Here is a 17,884-nt window from a genome sequence, read left to right as displayed (position 1 = left end):
AAGCTGCAAAGACTTGGGGTGTCTCTGGTTCTGAGATGAGAGATTATCTGGGGGAGACTTGGGGGCTGACAGAGGCCTTGCAGTCAGAGCCCTAGCCTAGGACTCTGCTCAGATGTTATAAAACTAGGTGTTAAAAAATTATTGGCCGGGCGCGGTGGCTCAAGCCTGTAATCCCAGCACTTTGGGAGGCCGAGACGGGCGGATCACGAGGTCAGGAGATCGAGACCATCCTGGCTAACACAGTGAAACCCCGTCTCTACTAAAAAATACAAAAAACTAGCCGGGCGAGGTGGCGGGCGCCTGTAGTCCCAGCTACTTGGGAGGCTGAGGCAGGAGAATGGCGTAGACCCGGGAGGCGGAGCTTGCAGTGAGCTGAGATCCGGCCACTGCACTCCAGCCTGGGCAACAGAGCGAGACTCCGTCTCCAAAAAAAAAAAAATTATTTACCGTGGGGCGCGGTGGCTCACGCCTGTCATCCCAGCACTTTGGGAAGTCCAGGCAGGTGGATCACCTGAGGTCAGGAGTTGGAGACCAGCCTGACCAACATGGAGAAACTCCGTCTCTACTAAAAATACAAAATTAGCCAGGTGTAGTGGCACATGCCTGTAGTCCCAGCTACTTGGGAGGCTGAGGCAGGAGAACTGCTTGATCCCGAGAGGCGGAGGTTGCAGTGAGCCGAGATCATGCCATTGCACTCTAACCTGGGTAACAAGAGCAAAACTCAGTCTCAAAAAAAAAAAAAAAATGTATTTACTGTGGCCTCAATCTGCACAGCCATCCTACAAGGGTTGGTGCCATGATTCTGTTACAGATGAGGAAACCAAGGCTCAGGCAGGTTGAGAAACTTACCCAAGACCACACCCCTAATAAATGGGGCAGCCGGGCCACGAAGCACGGCCAGACCACAGCAAGCAACACAGCCGAACACTCAGATGTAAGTGCACATAGAGCTACCACAACCACGTCACCAATGTGGCCACAACCACGTAGCCAATGTGGCCACATAGGATTATACAAACCATCTTTTGCTTATTTAAAAAATTATCTCCAGAGGCGAGCAGACGGAGGTGTGAGGACTCCAGAGTTCTCATTGAGTCTGTTAGTGCCACGCTGAGGTGGGAGCCAGAACCAGGACACCTGGTTTCCATCCACCTCTAGGAGCTGAGAGCCTATTTCTTTCTCCCTGCAGGGAAGCACAGCCTCAGTGAGAGAAGAAAAGCCACTTGCGTTTCTTTTTCCTTTTTTTTTTTGAGACGGAGTCTCGCTCTGTTGCCCAGGCTGGAGTGCAGTGGCGTGATCTCGGCTCACTGCAAGCTCCGCCTCCCGGGTTCATGCCATTCTCCTGCCTCAGCCTCCTGAGTAACTGGGACCACAGGTGCCGCCACCACGCCTGGCTAATTTTTTTTTGTATTTTTAGTAGAGATGGGGTTTCACTATGTTAGCCAGGATGGTCTCGATTTCCTGACCTCGTGATCCACCCATCTCGCCGTCCCAAAGTGCCAGGATTACAGGCTTGAGCCACTGCGCCCGGCCTTCCTTTTTTTTTTTTTTTTTTTTTGGAAACAAGGTGTTGCTCTGTCACCCAGGCTGGAGTGCAGTGGCATAATCATGGCTCATTGCAGCCTTGATTTCCTGGGCTCAAGCGATCCTCCCACCTCAGCCTCCCAAAGTGCTGGGATTACAGGTGTGAGCTACTGCACCTGACTCAGGTTTCTTTTGTATAAAATAACAAATGAGTAGAACAAAGATGCTAGGGAGTCTGAAACAACCTGTGTGTGCTTGTGAAAGACGACAGGTTTCATTCGGAAGGGAGATGTCTATGGGACATTTGCTGCCTGGAGATGCCCCAGCAGCTTCGAGAGGAAGGTCCTCCCACGCTGCGGGCAGGTGGGTAGTGGACAGAGGTTACCGGGCAGCCTCAGCCTCCATCTGCCTGGGGGCACCAGCTCAGCCCGGCAAGGAGCTTGGTGGGAATGAGGCACAAAGGAGGAGGTCGGATCCTGACCAACCTGTGGCTACTGGCGCTGGCTGTCTTGCCCCTGTGACCTCACTTCCTCACCTGCAGGACAGAGGCAACTCCTACTCAATCTCACGCATGACGTTACCTCGAATAACAAGTCAGGTGGCAGACACAACACACAACACAGGCACGATCCTCAGTGACGAGCAGTGAGGCCACCGGGGCCCCTGGCTCGGCCCAAGGGTGACCTGCCCCTGACTCTCTTAGGCTTGGAGTCGGGACAGGGATGGCTCTGGGGGAGCCCATGCTCTCGGCATGGGAAGGGGTACAACTCCCCTTTTCACCCCACCCCCAGAGGAAGACCTCACACATCTTGAGGCGGCCACAGCATTTGGTTCCACCGGGCCCACCCCTACGCATGGCCCCCAGGGGGTTTAAATGCTGACAGTGAGTGAAGCCCATTTCTGATCTCTCCGGCCTCGAGGGGTTTCCTGCCTTCCCAGGTCTCAGGCTGAGTGCTCTCAGAAGCACCAGGGCCAGGGCAGACCGGGGGACGCAGCACACCCATTCCTGGCAGACACAGGAACTGGCAACAGTCCAAAGCAGGCACCCTGCAGCAACTTTCCCATCACGCGTCCCCCGGCCCCCACTGCCAACACTCGTGGAAGGCACAGGCACCCGGCCACACACCCACGGCACCCCTCCCAACAGTTTAACACTCGAAACACAGACGCGTCCACCTGAGACACAGGGAGACGCCCACACGGGGACACCGGGCAGCTGTGAAAGAGAAGGAGAGCCCTTTGTGCGGAGAAAGCCCAAGGCCCGCACTGAGGGAGAGAGAGGACGGCCCCTGAGCTCGGGAGGAGACAGAGCCATCTGCCTGCGCACAGACAAAAGACGCTCCTTGCACTGCTGGGATGCTCTCCGGTTGCACTCAGCACCTCGATTTGGAGCATGTAGGTGTGCTAGTGTCAAGAAATCAAGGTATGAGAGTGAGCAGGCCCGCAGCACCCACGTCAGTCTGAGAATTCAGGGTTGGGGCCTGGCGGTCCAGAGCAAACACAGACCTGCTGTCAAACAGCCTGTGTGGCTCATGGTGCTTCCCTGGTTCCCGCTGATGAAACAGACATCACCTACCATAAAAGTTACTGTCGGCCGGACGCGGTGGCTCACGCCTGTCATCCCAGCACTTTGGGAGGCTGAGGCGGGCAGATCATGAGGTCAGGAGATCGAGACCAGCCTGCCAGTGGAGGTGAAACCCCGCCTCCACTAAAAATATAAAAATTGGCCAGGCGCGGTGGCTCAAGCCTGTAATCCCAGCACTTTGGGAGGCCGAGACGGGCGGATCACGAGGTCAGGAGATCGAGACCATCCTGGCTAACACGGTGAAACCCCGTCTCTACTAAAAATAATACAAAAAACTAGCCGGGCGAGGTGGCGGGCGCCTGTAGTCCCAGCTACTCGGGAGGCTGAGGCAGGAGAATGGCGTGAACCCGGGAGGCGGAGCTTGCAGTGAGCCCAGAACGCGCCACTGCACTCCAGCCTGGGCGACAGAGCGAGACTCCATCTCAAAAAAAAAAAAAAAATATATATATATATATATAAAAATTAGCTGGGTTGGTGGCACATGTCTGTAATCCCAGCTACTCAGGAGGCTGAGGCAGGAGAATTGCTTGAACCCAGGAGGTGGAGGTTGTGCTTAGCTGAGATTGCACCAGTGAACTCCAGCCTGGGCAACATGGCAAGACCCTGTCTCTATTAAAAATACAAAAAAAGGCCGGACGCAGTGGCTCATACCTGTAATCCCAGCACTTTGGGAGGGCGAGGCGGGCAGATCACGAGGTCAGGAGATCGAGACCATCCTGGCTAACGTGGTGAAACCCCATCTCTACTAAAAATACAAAAAATTAGCCGGGCATGGTGGCGGGTGCCTGTAGTCCCAGCTACTTGGGAGGCTGAGGCAGGAGAATGGCGTGAACCCGGGAGGTGGAGTTTGCAGTGAGCCGAGATCACGCCACTGCACTCCAGCCTGGGCGACAGAGCAAGACTCTGTCTCAAAAAAAAAAAAAAAAAAATAGCTGAGCGTGGTAGCGTGCGCCTGTGGTCCCAGCCACTCTGGAGGCTGAGGTGGGAGGATTGCTTGATCCCCGGAGGCAGAGACTGCAGTGAGCCAAGGCACTCCAGCCTCGGCGACAGAGCAAGACTTGTCTCAAAAAAAAAAAAAAAAAAAAGGAAAACAGAAAAAGCAGCTGCTGAGAGCAGGCAAATGGAAGCCCGGAGGGAGAAACACCCTCACGAAACCAGGGAGCGTTTGTTTAGCAAACAGAGCGTGCTCTTCGGGTCCGCGGGACCCATGTGCTTCCTCTTGCGTTTCACTTCCACCAGTGCCCATCTCAGAGGCGGTGGCTGATCCCTGGGCTGAGACCGACCCACTCCTTCCTTAAGCTCACACAGCCCCGACACAGGGCGTCCTCCCACTGCAACAAGAACCCGGGACGCCAGGCATCGGTGTGTGTGGAGACCCAAGTCGGGCAGATGTGTCTCGGCCAAAGAACTGCCCTCAGCAGTGCCCCACACCCCCAGCTTCTCCGCTCCTGCAGGGATCCCGACCCAGCCCCTGCCTGGCGTGTCTCAAGGGAACCCCACTGCTGGTCACAGCAGAAAGCCAGCAGCTGAGAGGTGACAGCATCAGATTCTACCTGAGAAGGTGCCCTCTCTCCCGGCTAATAAGCACCCCTCACACAGGCCTCACGATGCGGCCATGCCATTAATCCCAGTCCAAGAGGTCCAGAGACTCGGGTGAGGAACTGGCCCAAGGCCACCCAGCGGAGTCTGACCCTGGGCTTAGCCTTGGCTCCAGGGCTGACACGGAGACCTCAACTCTTCCCCTCACCACCAGCCGGGTCCCCTGAGGGTGGAGTGCCTCACCCCTGCAGCGGCAGGCCAGGGAACTTGCTACAGGTGCGGATTTTCTGGCTGACCTGGGAAGGTCAGATTCAGATGTTCCGGGGCAGGACTGGGATCTGGATTTAACAGGCCCGATAAGGGAGCCTCGAGTCCCGCTCGAGGGAGAAGACCTGCAATTCCGGAACCCACACGATGGGCCGGCCCGGGCAGCTTTGGAAACACAGATTCCTGGGGCCTAGAGCTGGAATCTGGGGTGCGGGAATTTCTTTTTTTTTTTTTTTAGCTGGAGTTTCACTCTTGTTACCCAGGCTGGAGTGCAATGGCACGATCTCGGCTCACCACAACCTCCACCTCCTGAGTTCAAGTGATTCTCCTGCCTCAGCCTCCTGAGTAGCTGGGATTACAGGCATGTGCCACCACGCCCAGTTAATTCTGTTTTTTTTTTTTTTTTTAGTAGAGACGGGGTTTCTCCATGTTGGTCAGGCTGGTCTCAAACTCCCAACCTCAGGTGATCTGCCTGCCTCGGCCTCCCACAGTGCTGGGATGACAGGCGTGAGGCACCGTGCCTAGCCAGGGGAATTTTTTTTTTTTTTTTTTTTTTTTTGAGACGGAGTCTCGCTCTGTCACCCAGGCTGGAGTGCAGTGGTGCGATCTTGGCTCACTGCAAGCTCCGCCTCCTGGGTTCACGCCATTCCCCTGCCTCAGCCTCCTGAGTAGCTGGGACTACAGGTACCGCCACCACGCCCGGCTAATTTTTTGTATCTTTTAGTAGAGACGGGGTTTCACCGGGTTAGCCAGGGTGGTCTCGATCTCCCGACTTCGTGATCCACCCGCCTCGGCCTCCCAAAGTGCTGGGATGACAGGCGTGAGCCACCGCGCCCGGCCCGGGGATATTTTTAACAGCTCTCCAGGGGTGGCGAGGCTTCACAGAAGAGGTCAAGGTGGTGCTGGGTGAATGTACATTCCGGATTCTTGCATTTCACTGTATGTAAATTTCACCTCAAAAGAAAATAACTATAAACAAATGTTGGTGTCTGCTTAATCCCACACGGGCTGAAGTATTTAGGGGAACTGTCCTACTGTCCACAACTTCCCTGAAATGCATTAAAATGAGATGGAACGGAGGATAGAGGGAGACACAAGGAAATACGTGGAGACACTGGAGGAGGAATCTGGAAGTGGGTAGTGGGCATTCCCTGAGATTCTCAACCCCCAGCCTGCCGCAATCGGCAGAATCACGGGCCCTAGAGCTGTCTGTGTTCTAACCTCAGAACCTGTGAGCGTGTACTGAGAGGCGCTGAAGGCGGCAGGTGAGGGTCCAGGTGCTGACCCCTGACAAGGTAGATCATCCTGGGTTCCCAACCCGTTAAACTGTAAGAGAATAACCAATGTTTGTTTTGTTTTGTTTTTGAAATGGAGTCTCACTGTGTCGCGCAGGCTGGAGTGCAATGGCGCAACCTCGACTCACTACAACCTCTGCCTCCCAGGTTCAAGTGATTCTCCTGCCTCAGCCTCCTAAATAGCTGGGACTACAGGCGCCCACCACCAAGCTCAGCAAATTTTTGTATTTTTAGTAGAGACGGGGTTTCACTATGTTGGCCAGGCTGGTCTCGAACTCCTGACCTCAGGTGATCCACCTGCCTCAGCCTCCCAAAGTGCTGGGATTACAGGTGTGAGCTACTGCGCCCGGCCCATACACTCCTTTTAAACTATTCCCACGTACTCCTCCTGCTCCTCAGTCCCAGAGAGACACACGTGCTGGAATGAAGGGGTCTTTGGAATGAGGAGGAGAGAGAAGCCAGGCGAGGCTGGGCCCTTCCTCCAGGTGTCTTGGACTTCCCTGGGCACGAGCTGATTTGCCTAATTACCAGGTGTGTTTCCAGCCCACCTTCCTCCTAAATGGGGCCTCAACCTAATCTGGAGTCCCAACGCCCTCTGAGGAGTCAGAGTGAATGATGAGGGCCAAAACCTTCTTCCTGTGCTGAGACCCACTGGTATGTTTGCTTAAACGGGCCGCATCCCAGGACCAGACCAACCAGTCCCCCCTACAGGCTGTGGGAGCCGGCTCTCACCAGCACTCCAATACCTCTGTTGCTGAATTAGAAAAACAGCAGATTCTTTCCTATCTGGGGCAGAGAAACTATTCTCTGTGGACATCAGGCTGGTGGTGACTCGGTGTAGGAGGGCCTGGAAGGTGGCAGTGAGGACGGGGCCGCGTCCCCACCTTTAACCGAATCTCAACAGTAGCACGGGGATCCCAAGCCTTTGCCTGAAAGCACAAGGCAGAACTTGCAACAACTGCCCAAGCCAGGGCTCAGCGAACAGTCACTGGGCTGTGCTCACTGGGGTCGCCTACGACAGCCAGCCACGAGCCCAGGCAGCTTCGCAGACGTCCCCATAAAGAAAACACGTTTGCTGCAGGACGGCCTTCCCGTGAGGTAATCCTTGCTCAGAGGTGAGACTAAATCGGGAATGCCATCTACAAACAAACCCAGCTCACACAAAGACACACCCAGCTCAGGCCCACACCCACACACAGCGGCCAGCCTCCTTCCCGCTTTCCACATGGAGGGGCTCCGCGACGGAGGTCATTTTACATCACCAAGAACGCGCACGGAGGAGTGCCCAGCCCCCACCAGGTGCACTTTGCAGAACCCCTCCCTGAGAATCCAGTCAGGATTCGCAGCCTGGACCCACACGTGCTGCTCCCCGCGGCGGGTCCAGCCAGCTCAGAGGTGCAGGATCCTGGACCCACATGTGCTGCTCCCCGCGGCGGGTCCGGCGAGCGCAGAGGTGCAGGGTCCCTTGCTGCCACCCCCACTGGCCAGTGCTCCTGGAGCTGGGCGTGCCCCAGGGCTGCACAGACGCTAACACCACCGCTGCGGCTCCTCCCTCCCATTTCACAGAGAAGGAAACTGAGGTACAAAAGCAAACCTTCTCAAGCCCAGCAGGCCGTGGAGGCCTGAGCTGAGCCTGCCCCTGATACCGCCTGGGTGGTTAATTTCCCTTTGTGGACTTCAGTTTTCTCATTTGTAAAATGGGAATCAAAACAGTGCCTTTGGCTGGGCGCGGTGGCTCACGCCTGTAATCCCAGCACTTTCGGAGGCCAAGGCAGGCAGATCACCTGAGGTCAGAAGTTTGAGACCAGCCTGGCCAACATGGTGAAACCTCATCTCTACTAAAAATACAAAAGTTAGCCGGGCGTGGTGGTGGGTGCCTGCAATCCCAGCTACTCGGGGGGCTAAGGCAGGAGAATCGCTTGAACCCGGGGAGGTGGAAGTTGCAGTGAGCTGAGATCGCACCACTGCACTCGAGCCTGGGCGACAGAGTGAAACTCCATCTCAGAAAAAAAAAAAAAAAAAAAAAAATTAGCTGGGTTTGGTGGCGGGTACCTGTAATCCCAGCTACTTGGGAGGCTGAGGCAGGAGAATCGCTTGAACTCAGGAGGCTGAGGTTGCAGTGAGCCGAGATCATGCCATTACACTCCAGCCTGGGCAACAAGAGCGAAACTCCGTCTCAGAAAACAACAACAACAACAACAACAACAAACAGGGTCCTTTGTCAGAGGAGCAAACGAGAGAACGGAAGGGCACTGCTCAACCCGGCCCTGCAAACGCCCTGGGTGCTGAAACATAGTTCCCTCCTGTCAGGGGTACCTGGCCTCATCTCCACACCATGTCTTGACTGAGTGCCCCTCCCAGAGTGCAAGAGAAGCAGAGCCTGAACTCCAAGGGTGCCCGGGGACCGTAAGGGCAGGTGACGCTGGCTGTGATGCCCCTCAGCTCTGGTGAGGAGTCAGGAAGCTGCTAACAGAAGCCACCTGGTTTGAGGAACGCATTCCAACCAGAAGTGTCCTGGCTTCCAGGGGGAGAGTCAGGAGGAGGAAAATGTTACCTCCTCTGGAAGCAGAATTTCATCTTTCCAATCAGTTCTTGCTTTTCTCCAGCACAATTGCAGACACCATCTCCAGAAAACAACGAAACACTCACATGCACACGTTTGCAGGGTGCAGACAGTCCCGGCCACTGAGGAGGCCCAGCCAGCCCAGATCCAGCGGCAGAACGGGCACACTGGCTGCGGGCTGGAGGCCACAGTGTTCCTCGGCAAAGGTGGACTCCAGCACAGACACACAAAGGGGCTTCCGTGGGTGAAAAGGATGCCCCCTTCACACAGGCACTAACCATGGGGTGCTTCCTGGGCCCAGAGCCCCCTCTCGCCTCACCCGGGCATGCACTGCCATCACTCTGCCTTCAGAAGGAACGGGGACAAGAAGCCGGGGCCTGCTCATCAGTGCAGCGCAGGAGGGAGAGGGAACCAGAGGAAGAAAGAGCTTCACACTCTGCAGAGCTTCAGACCCGGACGCGGTGCCCAGTGCTGCCTGGATTACTATGGGTGTTTCTTTTTTTTTTTTTTTTTTTTTTTGAGACAGAGTCTCGCTGTGTCTCCCAGGCTGGAGTGCAGTGGCCGGATCTCAGCTCACTGCAAGCTCCGCCTCCCGGGTTTACGCCATTCTCCCGCCTCAGCCTCCCGAGTAGCTGAGACTACAGGCGCCCGCCACCACGCCCGGCTAGTTTTTTGTATTTTTAGTAGAGACGGGGTTTCACCGTGTTAGCCAGGATAGTCTCGATCTCCTGACCTCGTGATCCGCCCGTCTCGGCCTCCCAAAGTGCTGGGATTACAGGCTTGAGCCACTGCGCCCGGCCTACTATGGGTGTTTCTGTGTGGAACACAGGCTGAGAGATGAATGGGTTGGGAAGGCTCAGGAATCTGGGAGTGTGGCGGGGCTGTGAAACAGCAGAACCCCAGAGCCAGTGCCCGAGGGGTGCCTTAGGGGCAGATGGCCTCAGAGCCGGGCAGAAGGGGAAGGGGCAGGAGGAAGGGTAGGGGATACCTGGAGGACCAGCAACGTAGGGCATCCTAGCATAAAGAGGGGGGCCTGCCTGTGAAAAAGTTTAGCATCCAGGCGGGCATGGTGGCTCACATCTGTAATCCCAGCACTTTGGGAGGCCGAGGTGGGCAGATCATGAGGTCAGGAGATCGAGACCATCCTGGCTAACATGGTGAAACCCCGTCTCTACTAAAAATACAAAATATTAGGTGGGCATGGTGGCAGGCGCCTGTAGTCCCAGCTACTGGGGAGGCTGAGGCAGGAGAATGGCATGGACCCGGGACGCGGAGCTTGCACTGAGTCAAGATCGTACCACTGCACTCCGGCCTGGGCGACAGAGCAATACTCCATCTCAAAAAAAGAAAAGAAAAAGTTTAGTGTCCAAAATTGACAAGAAAAAACATTCAAAAAATAGGGTCACGTGTAAAGCAGCCAAGCAGGGTGAAGAGGGCAGGTGACAAAAGGAAGAGCCGTCTCACCCACCTCGCCACACGTAGAGCACACAGACCCACATCAGCAACATGTCTGAGATGTATTTGAGAAACCAGCCAGCTGGGCGCGGTGGCTCAAGCCTGTAATCCCAGCACTTTGGGAGGCCGAGACGGGCGGATCACGAGGTCAGGAGATCGAGACCATCCTGGCTAACCCGGTGAAACCCCGTCTCTACTAAAAAATACAAAACACTAGCCGGGCGAGGTGGCGGGCGCCTGTAGTCCCAGTTACTTGGGAGGCTGAGGCAGGAGAATGGCGTAAACCCGGAGGGCGGAGCTTGCAGTGAGCTGAGATCCAGCCACTGCACTCCAGCCCGGGCAACAGAGCGAGACTCCGTCTCAAAAACAAAAAAAAAAAAAAAAGAGAGAAATTGGCTTTGCCTCAGGGAACAGCTCCCCACACAGCAGTGATGCCTGACAGAGTTTCCTGCCTCAATTTGTACAAAGTAACTCTCCATCATGAGGTTTTAATAATGGCCTGTTAAAGGCTGGGTATAGTGGCTCACGCCTGTAATCCCAGTATTTTGGGAGGCTGAGGCGGGTGGATCACTTGAGGTCAGGAGTTCAAGACCTGCCTGGACAACATGGTGAAACCTCATCTCTACCAAAAATACAAAAATTGCCGGGCGCGGTGGCTCACACCTGTAATCCCAGCCCTTTGGGAGGCCGAGGCGGGCGGATCATGAGGTCAGGAGATCGAGACCATCCTGGCTAACACCGTGAAACCCCGTCTCTACTAAAAATACAAAAAAATTAGCTGGATGTGGTGGTGGGCACCTGTAGTCCCAGCTTCTTGGGAGGCTAAGGCAGGAGAATGGCGTGGACCCAGGAGGCAGAGGTTGCAGTGAGCTGAGATGGAGCCACTGCACTCCAGCCTGGGCTACAGAGCCAGACTCCATCTCAAAAAAAAATAAAATAGGCTGGGCGCGGTGGCTCAAGCCTGTAATCCCAGCACTTTGGGAGGCCGAGACGGGCGGATCACGACGTCAGGAGATCGAGACCATCCTGGCTAACACGGTGAAACCCCGTCTCTACTAAAAAATACAAAAAACTAGCCGGGCGCGGTGGCGGGCGCCTGTAGTCCCAACTACTCGGGAGGCTGAGACAGGAGAATGGCGTGAACCCGGGAGGCGGAGCTTGCAGTGAGCTGAGATCCGGCCACTGCACTCCAGCCTGGGCGGCAGAGCGAGACTCCGTCTCAAAAAATAATAATAATAATAAAAAATAAAATAAAATAAAAAAAATAAAAAAGCCTCTTAAATTACCTTCACACGGTAACATGTTTTCCGTTTCCCCATTTAAACAAAAAGCTTCCAAGCAGTTATAAAGTCTTCAGAGTAAAGATTAGGAAGTCTCTTCTAGTCATTGTTTTTCTAATCTGAGCTTAAAAACGCGAAGTATTATTCCTTGTGTGCTAAGATATTATTATTCATCCTCCTAAATATGGTTTAGTTTGTTGTTATTTTTTTCAAAGTTGTTTTACACACCTACTACCCATCTTCAGTTTGTGTGAGAGGGTGGGTATCGAAGGCCCAAGGTCACAGGTTGAGAAATTCAACTGGCGTAAAAAACTGAAACTAAAATGCCAACAAGTGAGACGTGGATGTTTTCCTGTTGGTATTTACAGGGAGAAATAAATACGCATCTTTTAATGTATTTACGTATCACTTAAGTCCCAGAGAAAGGCTGGGTTGGCCACCTTTGAGGAGACAGCTGGCCGGCCGTCTCAGCTGACTCAGAAGCCCCACAAAGATGGCAGAGAAACTTCAGGGTAATAGATTTTTCTTAAACCTTAAAAAGACAGCAAGTCATAAACCTCATTCACCTTTATGAGACAGGGTTATGAACGGAAACCAAAGATAGTATCAAATAAAAAACGAACTGGACCACAGGCGGGTACCGCCCCCTAAGCTCAACACGGTGCCCTGCCTGAACTTTGAACCGCAGCCAGGAACTGCTGCCAGGGCTGTGATGACCGGGAAGGGGCCACACCACCCAGGGGATGGAGGTGGAGAGAATCAGATCACTGCTCTGAGGACGCCTTGTACAGCACCAACAGGAAGCAGGCAGCTGGGCTCCCGCACAGCTCAGGGACAAACGAGGAGCCCTGGATTCTAACCACTTACCACTGTGTGCCTCGGTTTCCCCATCTTTACAGTCAGAGGGTCAGATCAACCAGGCTGCCTACAGCCCCCTCCTGCTCTGCACTCATCTCCAGGGATGGGGTGAAGTCCAGGCACCCTCTCACAGAGGCTCTGTGAGCATGCAGCCTCCTGGGCCCCGTGCACCTGCCTTCTCAGCCCATCCTTTGGGCGGCAGTGGGCACAGCCCTGAGGGGCACCACACTGAATCCGAAGGCTGCCACTGTCTGAGTGCCCGCACAAGCCTGCGCCTCGGGTTTCTCCAGAGGAAGGAACACTGTCAGGGCTTGCTCTTGCTGTCACCTCTGTGGGATACTGCAAATGGCAGGAGTGTGGAGGCACTGGGGGGGCTCCAGGATAAGCAGGACCTGGTGAAGGAACACGGAAGGGCTCTTGGGTGGGGCACAGCGGCCCCCACCCCACGTGGCTCTGTCGGTTGCTTCTGTTTGCCCTTGCCCTGGCCCTTCCTGGTCCTCCACGGAGGCCTCCTCATGCAAACCCACAGCTCAGGCCTGGAGAGTCCGGCAAACACACAGCCTGCCTCGACCCCACAGCACGGTACCAGCATTTGGGGTGATACCCCATGCTCCAAGCCAGCACTCCAGCTCTCCAGGGAAGAAATCACTTTTGGTTTTTTTTGTAAAGGGTAAATAATCACTTAAGCTCACCATTCTCACTAACTTCAAGTATCTTTCTAGGGCTTAATTGTTGGTTCTGGTTGATGGTTAAGAACAGAAACACCAAGCAGGCTGTCTCCCCAACTTTACACACCCCTTCCTCTCCCAGTTAAACCCAGGGATTTAGTGTCCAGTTCAGACACCAAGAGAGGCACAGGCCCCACCTCCCACCCAGGAGAAAGTGCCCCAAGGGGACGCTTCTGTCTCCTTTCTCGCGAAGGCAGGGGAGGAGTCGCCCCAGCAAAGCCCCAGCTCCGTGCTCCCTGAGCCACCGGCCCAAGTCCCTCTCCCGGAGGAAGCCAGGCCACCGGGGAGCAGCCCGCCCCGCCCTGGGAGAGGCGTCAGATGGGGAGTCCGGGCGGGGAACGTCCAGGGCCGGGGAGGCAGAGGAAGGAGGGAGAGAAGGAGGGAGGAAAGAGGGAGGGAAGCAGGGAGGGAGAGGGGAGGGAGGGAGCTCCGGGTCCCGCAGAGGGGGGGGGTCTCCCGCTCCAGAAACGGTGGCAGCCCTTCCACCGGGACAACCCCCGCCCCCGAAGACGGGACGGACGCCCCAGACCGCGGTCCCCGCCGCCTGGCCCCGCCCCCGGCCTCACCCGCGGCCTCGGGCTCCCGCGCCCCGACCGAGCCGTCCCCGCGCAGCAGGAGGTCCCCGGTATCCCGCAGGCGCCGGCCCGGCGAGCCCCGCAGCCCGCGGCAGCCCTGGAAGCACACGGCCCACGCCTGCTCCTCGTTGAGCGGCTGCTCGTAGGCCTTCAGCACCTCCTCCAGGGACAGCTCCCAGGGCTCCGGCCGCCCCGCGCCCGCCGCGTCGCCGCCGCAGCTGCCCGCCCGGGCCATGGCGGGGCCGTCATCGCCTCCCGCGCGCCGGGCCCGCGTCCATGCAGCCGCGCCTTCCGCCGCGCAGGTTCAGCCCGGCCGCCCCGCCCCGCGCGAGCGCCTCAGGTGGGGGGCGGGGCGGCGCCGGGGGCGGGGCGCGGAGGGCGCGGGGGAGGGGCCTGCAGGGGCGTGGAGGGGGAGGGGTGTGGGGGGAGGGGATGCGTGGAGGGGGAGGGGCGTGGAGGGAGGGGGATGCGTGGAGGGGGGAGCGTGGAGCGGAGGGGGAGGGGCGTGGGGGATGCGTGGAGGGGGAGGAGCGTGGAGCGGAGCGGGAGGGTCTCGGAGAGGGACCGACGCGGGGGGCTGGACGCGGGCAGGTGCGGAGGGGCTGGGGGCTCAGGGCTGGGGACGCGGGGGCGCGGGGCCGAGGCCTCGTGCTGGGCAGGACCGGGGCCAGGGGTGGGGGGCGCAGACATGGGCCGGGGCCCGCGCGCTCGGACACGCAGTGACACCCCCGGCGCTGCCCGGCAGACCCAGACGGCCGATGCCCACGCAAGCCCAGGCCGGCGTCCAGCTGGGGACACTGCGGTGACCGCGGGGGCCTGGGAGGTTTGCCGCTGGGAACGCGGGAGGGAGCCCGGAGGAGCTGAGCAGACAAAGCCCCGGGCAAGGTGACCTCCAGGGGTTGTCGCAGGGTGGCTGGGGTGAGGGCGACTCCCCGCATCCGGCCTTCAGGTATGAAGCCCTTAATAAATGCCTCTGCCTAGCAGGGAATGTGCCTGCAGTGACGTCTCCAGGGTGTCCGTGAAAAATAAACAAGCATGGTTGGCCAGGGATGGCGCGCATCGCGCATCCCATTTGGGGCGTTTGTTTCTTCAGGCCGGGTCACTCCCGGAGACTGGGTGTTAGCTTGAGGGACGCAAGCTCGGTTGGGGCTTATCCCGAGACCTCTTCAGCCATAGCTGTGTCAGATCTGAGTAACTGGGCAAGAAAATGCAGCTGGGGCATAACCGTTCCCAAGCCTGGGTGCTGCCAGTACCACCAGGGCATGACATGCAGATTCCTGGGCTCCAGGGATGGAGATTCTGGTGCGGGTCCGAGGTGAAACTTGGGGCACTTGGAGTTCTAGACTCCACCTGGACAACTCCTGGTGACCACCCAGGAGTTCCAGACCCGCCTGGACAACACAGTGAGATCCCATCCCAAAAAAGAAGTTCCACAATGATTATTTTCTTTTTTTTTAGAGACTAGTTCTCACCCAGGCTGAAGTGCAATGGTACAATCGTAGCTCACTATAACCTCAAATTCCTGGGCTGAAGTGATCCTCCCACCTCAGCTTCCTGAGTAGATGGGACTAAAGGCATGAACCACCAGGCCCAGCTGATTTTTTCTATTTCTTGTAGAGATAGGATCTCACCATGTTGTCCAGGCTGGTCTTGAATTCCTGGGCTCAAGCAGTCCAGTCCACCTTGGTCTCCAAAGTGCTGGAATTACAAAAATGAGCGACCGCACCAGTCCAGCTGGACTTTTTTTTTTTTCCTTTTTTTTTTTTTTTTTTTGAGAAGGAGTTATGCTCTTGTTACCCTGGCTGGAGTGCAGTGGCGCGACCTTGGCTCACTGCAACCTCTGCCTCCTGGGTTCAAGCAATTCTCCTGCCTCAGCCTCCCAAGTAGCTGGAATTACAGGTGCCTGCCACCACACCCAGCTAATTTTTTGTGGGTTTTTTTTTTTTTTTTTGAGATGGAGTCTCGCTCTGTCTCCCAGGCTGGAGTACAGTCGCCTGATCTCGGCTCACTACAACCTCCGCCTCCCGGTTTCAAGCGATTCTCCTGCCTCAGCCTCCCGAGTAGCTGGGACTACAGGCGTCTGCCACCACTCCCGGCTAATTTTTGTATTTTTAGTAGAGATGAGGTTTCACCATATTGGCCAGGCTGGTCTCGAACTCCTGACCTTGTGATTCGCCCGCCTTGGCCTCCCCAAGTGCTGGGATTACAGGCTTGAGGCACTGCACCCGGCCTAATTTTTTGTATTTTTAGTAGAGACAGGGTTTCGCCATGTTGGCCAGGCTGGTCTCAAAATTCTGACCTCAGGTGATCTGCCCACCTCGGCCTCCCAAAGTGCTGGGGTTACAGGTGTGAGCCACCACGCCCGGTCCAGCTGGACTTTTCATCTGTAAGCGGAAAGGAGTCTGACGATCACAAACTGTGCCTAAAGTTTTTATAGTCAGCAGCGGGGCAACGTTCACATCTTTCTTTGATTCCCCAAACTAAAACACAACCAAAAGTAACAGGAGTGGACCGGGCACAGTGGCTCATGCCTGTAATCCCAGCACTTTGGGAGGCCGAGGCGACCCGATAGCTTGAACCCAGGAGTTTGAGACCAGCCTGGGCAACATCAGACCCTATTGCTACAAAACTATAAAAACATTAGCCAGGTGTGGTGGTGTGTGCCGGTGGTCCCAGCTACTTGGGAGGGTAAGGCAGGAGGACCACTTGAGCCTGGGAGGTCGAGGCTGCAGTGCGCTGTGATTGCACCATTGCACTCCAGCCTGGGTGACAGTGAGGCCCCATCTCTAGTAAATAAATGCATAAAGACTAACAGGAGCACTGGGGTTTTGCAGAAGGAAAATTGGAGATGAGCGGGGTGGGGGTGGGGTGCCATGCCCTGAATACAGTGTGCCACAAACCTGGCACTCAAGCAGATCTCCCTTCCTGATCTGTCCCTGCCGCCCCCAGCATGGGTACCAACAAAGGATAAGTTAGGAATCTCAAGTTCTGCCTTAGAAGAGCGACAGCGGAAAACCTTCCGTGAGCATCTTATTTATGCAGAAGCAGCGGTCTCCACATTCGTGGTAACGAAAGGCCGTGGCCCACACACTGCCAGGTGTGTGACGACGGGGAATTGTTCTCTGCTGACGTCTGAGGCTGATCCTTGGGCCCACACACAGGGTGGTTTCTCCCTTCAGAATGCATGGGAATAGAGACTTCCATTTGCAACACCCCACTGAGTAGCTCTCACCACTTCTTGCCAGAAGTCAAGTTGGGGGACATTGCTCTCACCACGACTGGCCCGCCACCCCCAGAGCACTCTTTGGAGCTGCAGCCTTACCACTGCCACAGTGCAGCACTGGCTGGGGAAGTCTGAGCAGAAGATGGTAATTAACCTAATGGGAAGCTGGCTGGGGCACAAGGGGACCTTCTCTCTTCCTCAAAGGGCCTCACGTGTCCCTTACCGACCACAAGGTTTTAGGATGTAATTTGTGAGCTCAGTCCTCCAGCCGCTACTGCGTCCTGGCAAGGACCTAGTGCTGACTCACCTGGCTGAACAGTGACTCTCTCTGAACTGGCCTCAGCCATCCTACCTGGGATCCTTATGGACTCACCGGCAGTACTTACAACACTGAGATTTTACTAAAAATGTTAAAAGTTAGGGCCAGGCACGGTGGCTCATGCCTCTAATCCCAGCACTTTGGGAGGTTGGGTGGTAGCGGGGAGCAGTTCACGAGGTCAGGAGTTCAAGACCAGCCTGGCCAATATGGTGAAACCCCGTCTCTACTAGAAAAATGCAAAAAAGGCCGGGCGCGGTGGCTCAAGCCTGTAATCCCAGCACTTTTGGAGGCCGAGACAGGCGGATCACGAGGTCAGGAGATCGAGACCATCCTGGTTAACACGGCGAAACCTCGTCTCTACTGAAAAATACAAAAAACTAGCCAGGTGAGGTGGCGGGCGCCTGTAGTCCCAGCTACTCCGGAGGCTGAGGCAGGAGAATGGCGTGAACCCGGGAGGCGGAGCTTGCAGTGAGCTGAGATCCGGCCACTGCACTCCAGCCTGGGGGACAGAACAAGACTCTGTCTCAAAAAAAAAAAAAAAATTAGCCAGGCATGGTGGCGCACGCCTATAATTCCAGATACTTGGGAGACTGAGGCAGAATTGCTTGAACCTCGGAGGCAGAGGTTGCAGTGAGCTGAGGTGGCGCCACTGCACTGCAGCCTGGGAAACAAA

The 17,884-nt window shown here is 56.2% G+C and overlaps 1 protein-coding gene across 7 annotated transcripts in view; it reads right to left on the bottom strand.

Annotated features, from left to right (window-relative positions):
* The window catches only part of SPIRE2 (spire type actin nucleation factor 2), a 43,267-nt gene extending 29,287 nt beyond the window's left edge, over window positions 1-13,980 (bottom strand). For all 7 annotated transcript variants that reach the window (XR_003725564.2, XM_077986830.1, XM_015126838.3 and 4 more), the window contains exon 1: window positions 13,661-13,980. Coding sequence is in view for 6 of the 7 variants with exons in the window: in XM_077986830.1 (XP_077842956.1) it covers window positions 13,661-13,904 (244 nt within the window). In the remaining variant the exon portion in view is untranslated. The remainder of the gene's footprint in view (window positions 1-13,660) is intronic.
* Between the last annotated feature and the right edge of the window lie 3,904 nt (window positions 13,981-17,884).

This window comes from Macaca mulatta, chromosome 20, assembly GCF_049350105.2.
Source record: "Macaca mulatta isolate MMU2019108-1 chromosome 20, T2T-MMU8v2.0, whole genome shotgun sequence".
Taxonomy (NCBI): domain Eukaryota; kingdom Metazoa; phylum Chordata; class Mammalia; order Primates; family Cercopithecidae; genus Macaca; species Macaca mulatta.
This window is presented reverse-complemented; position numbering and strand designations above follow the sequence as displayed.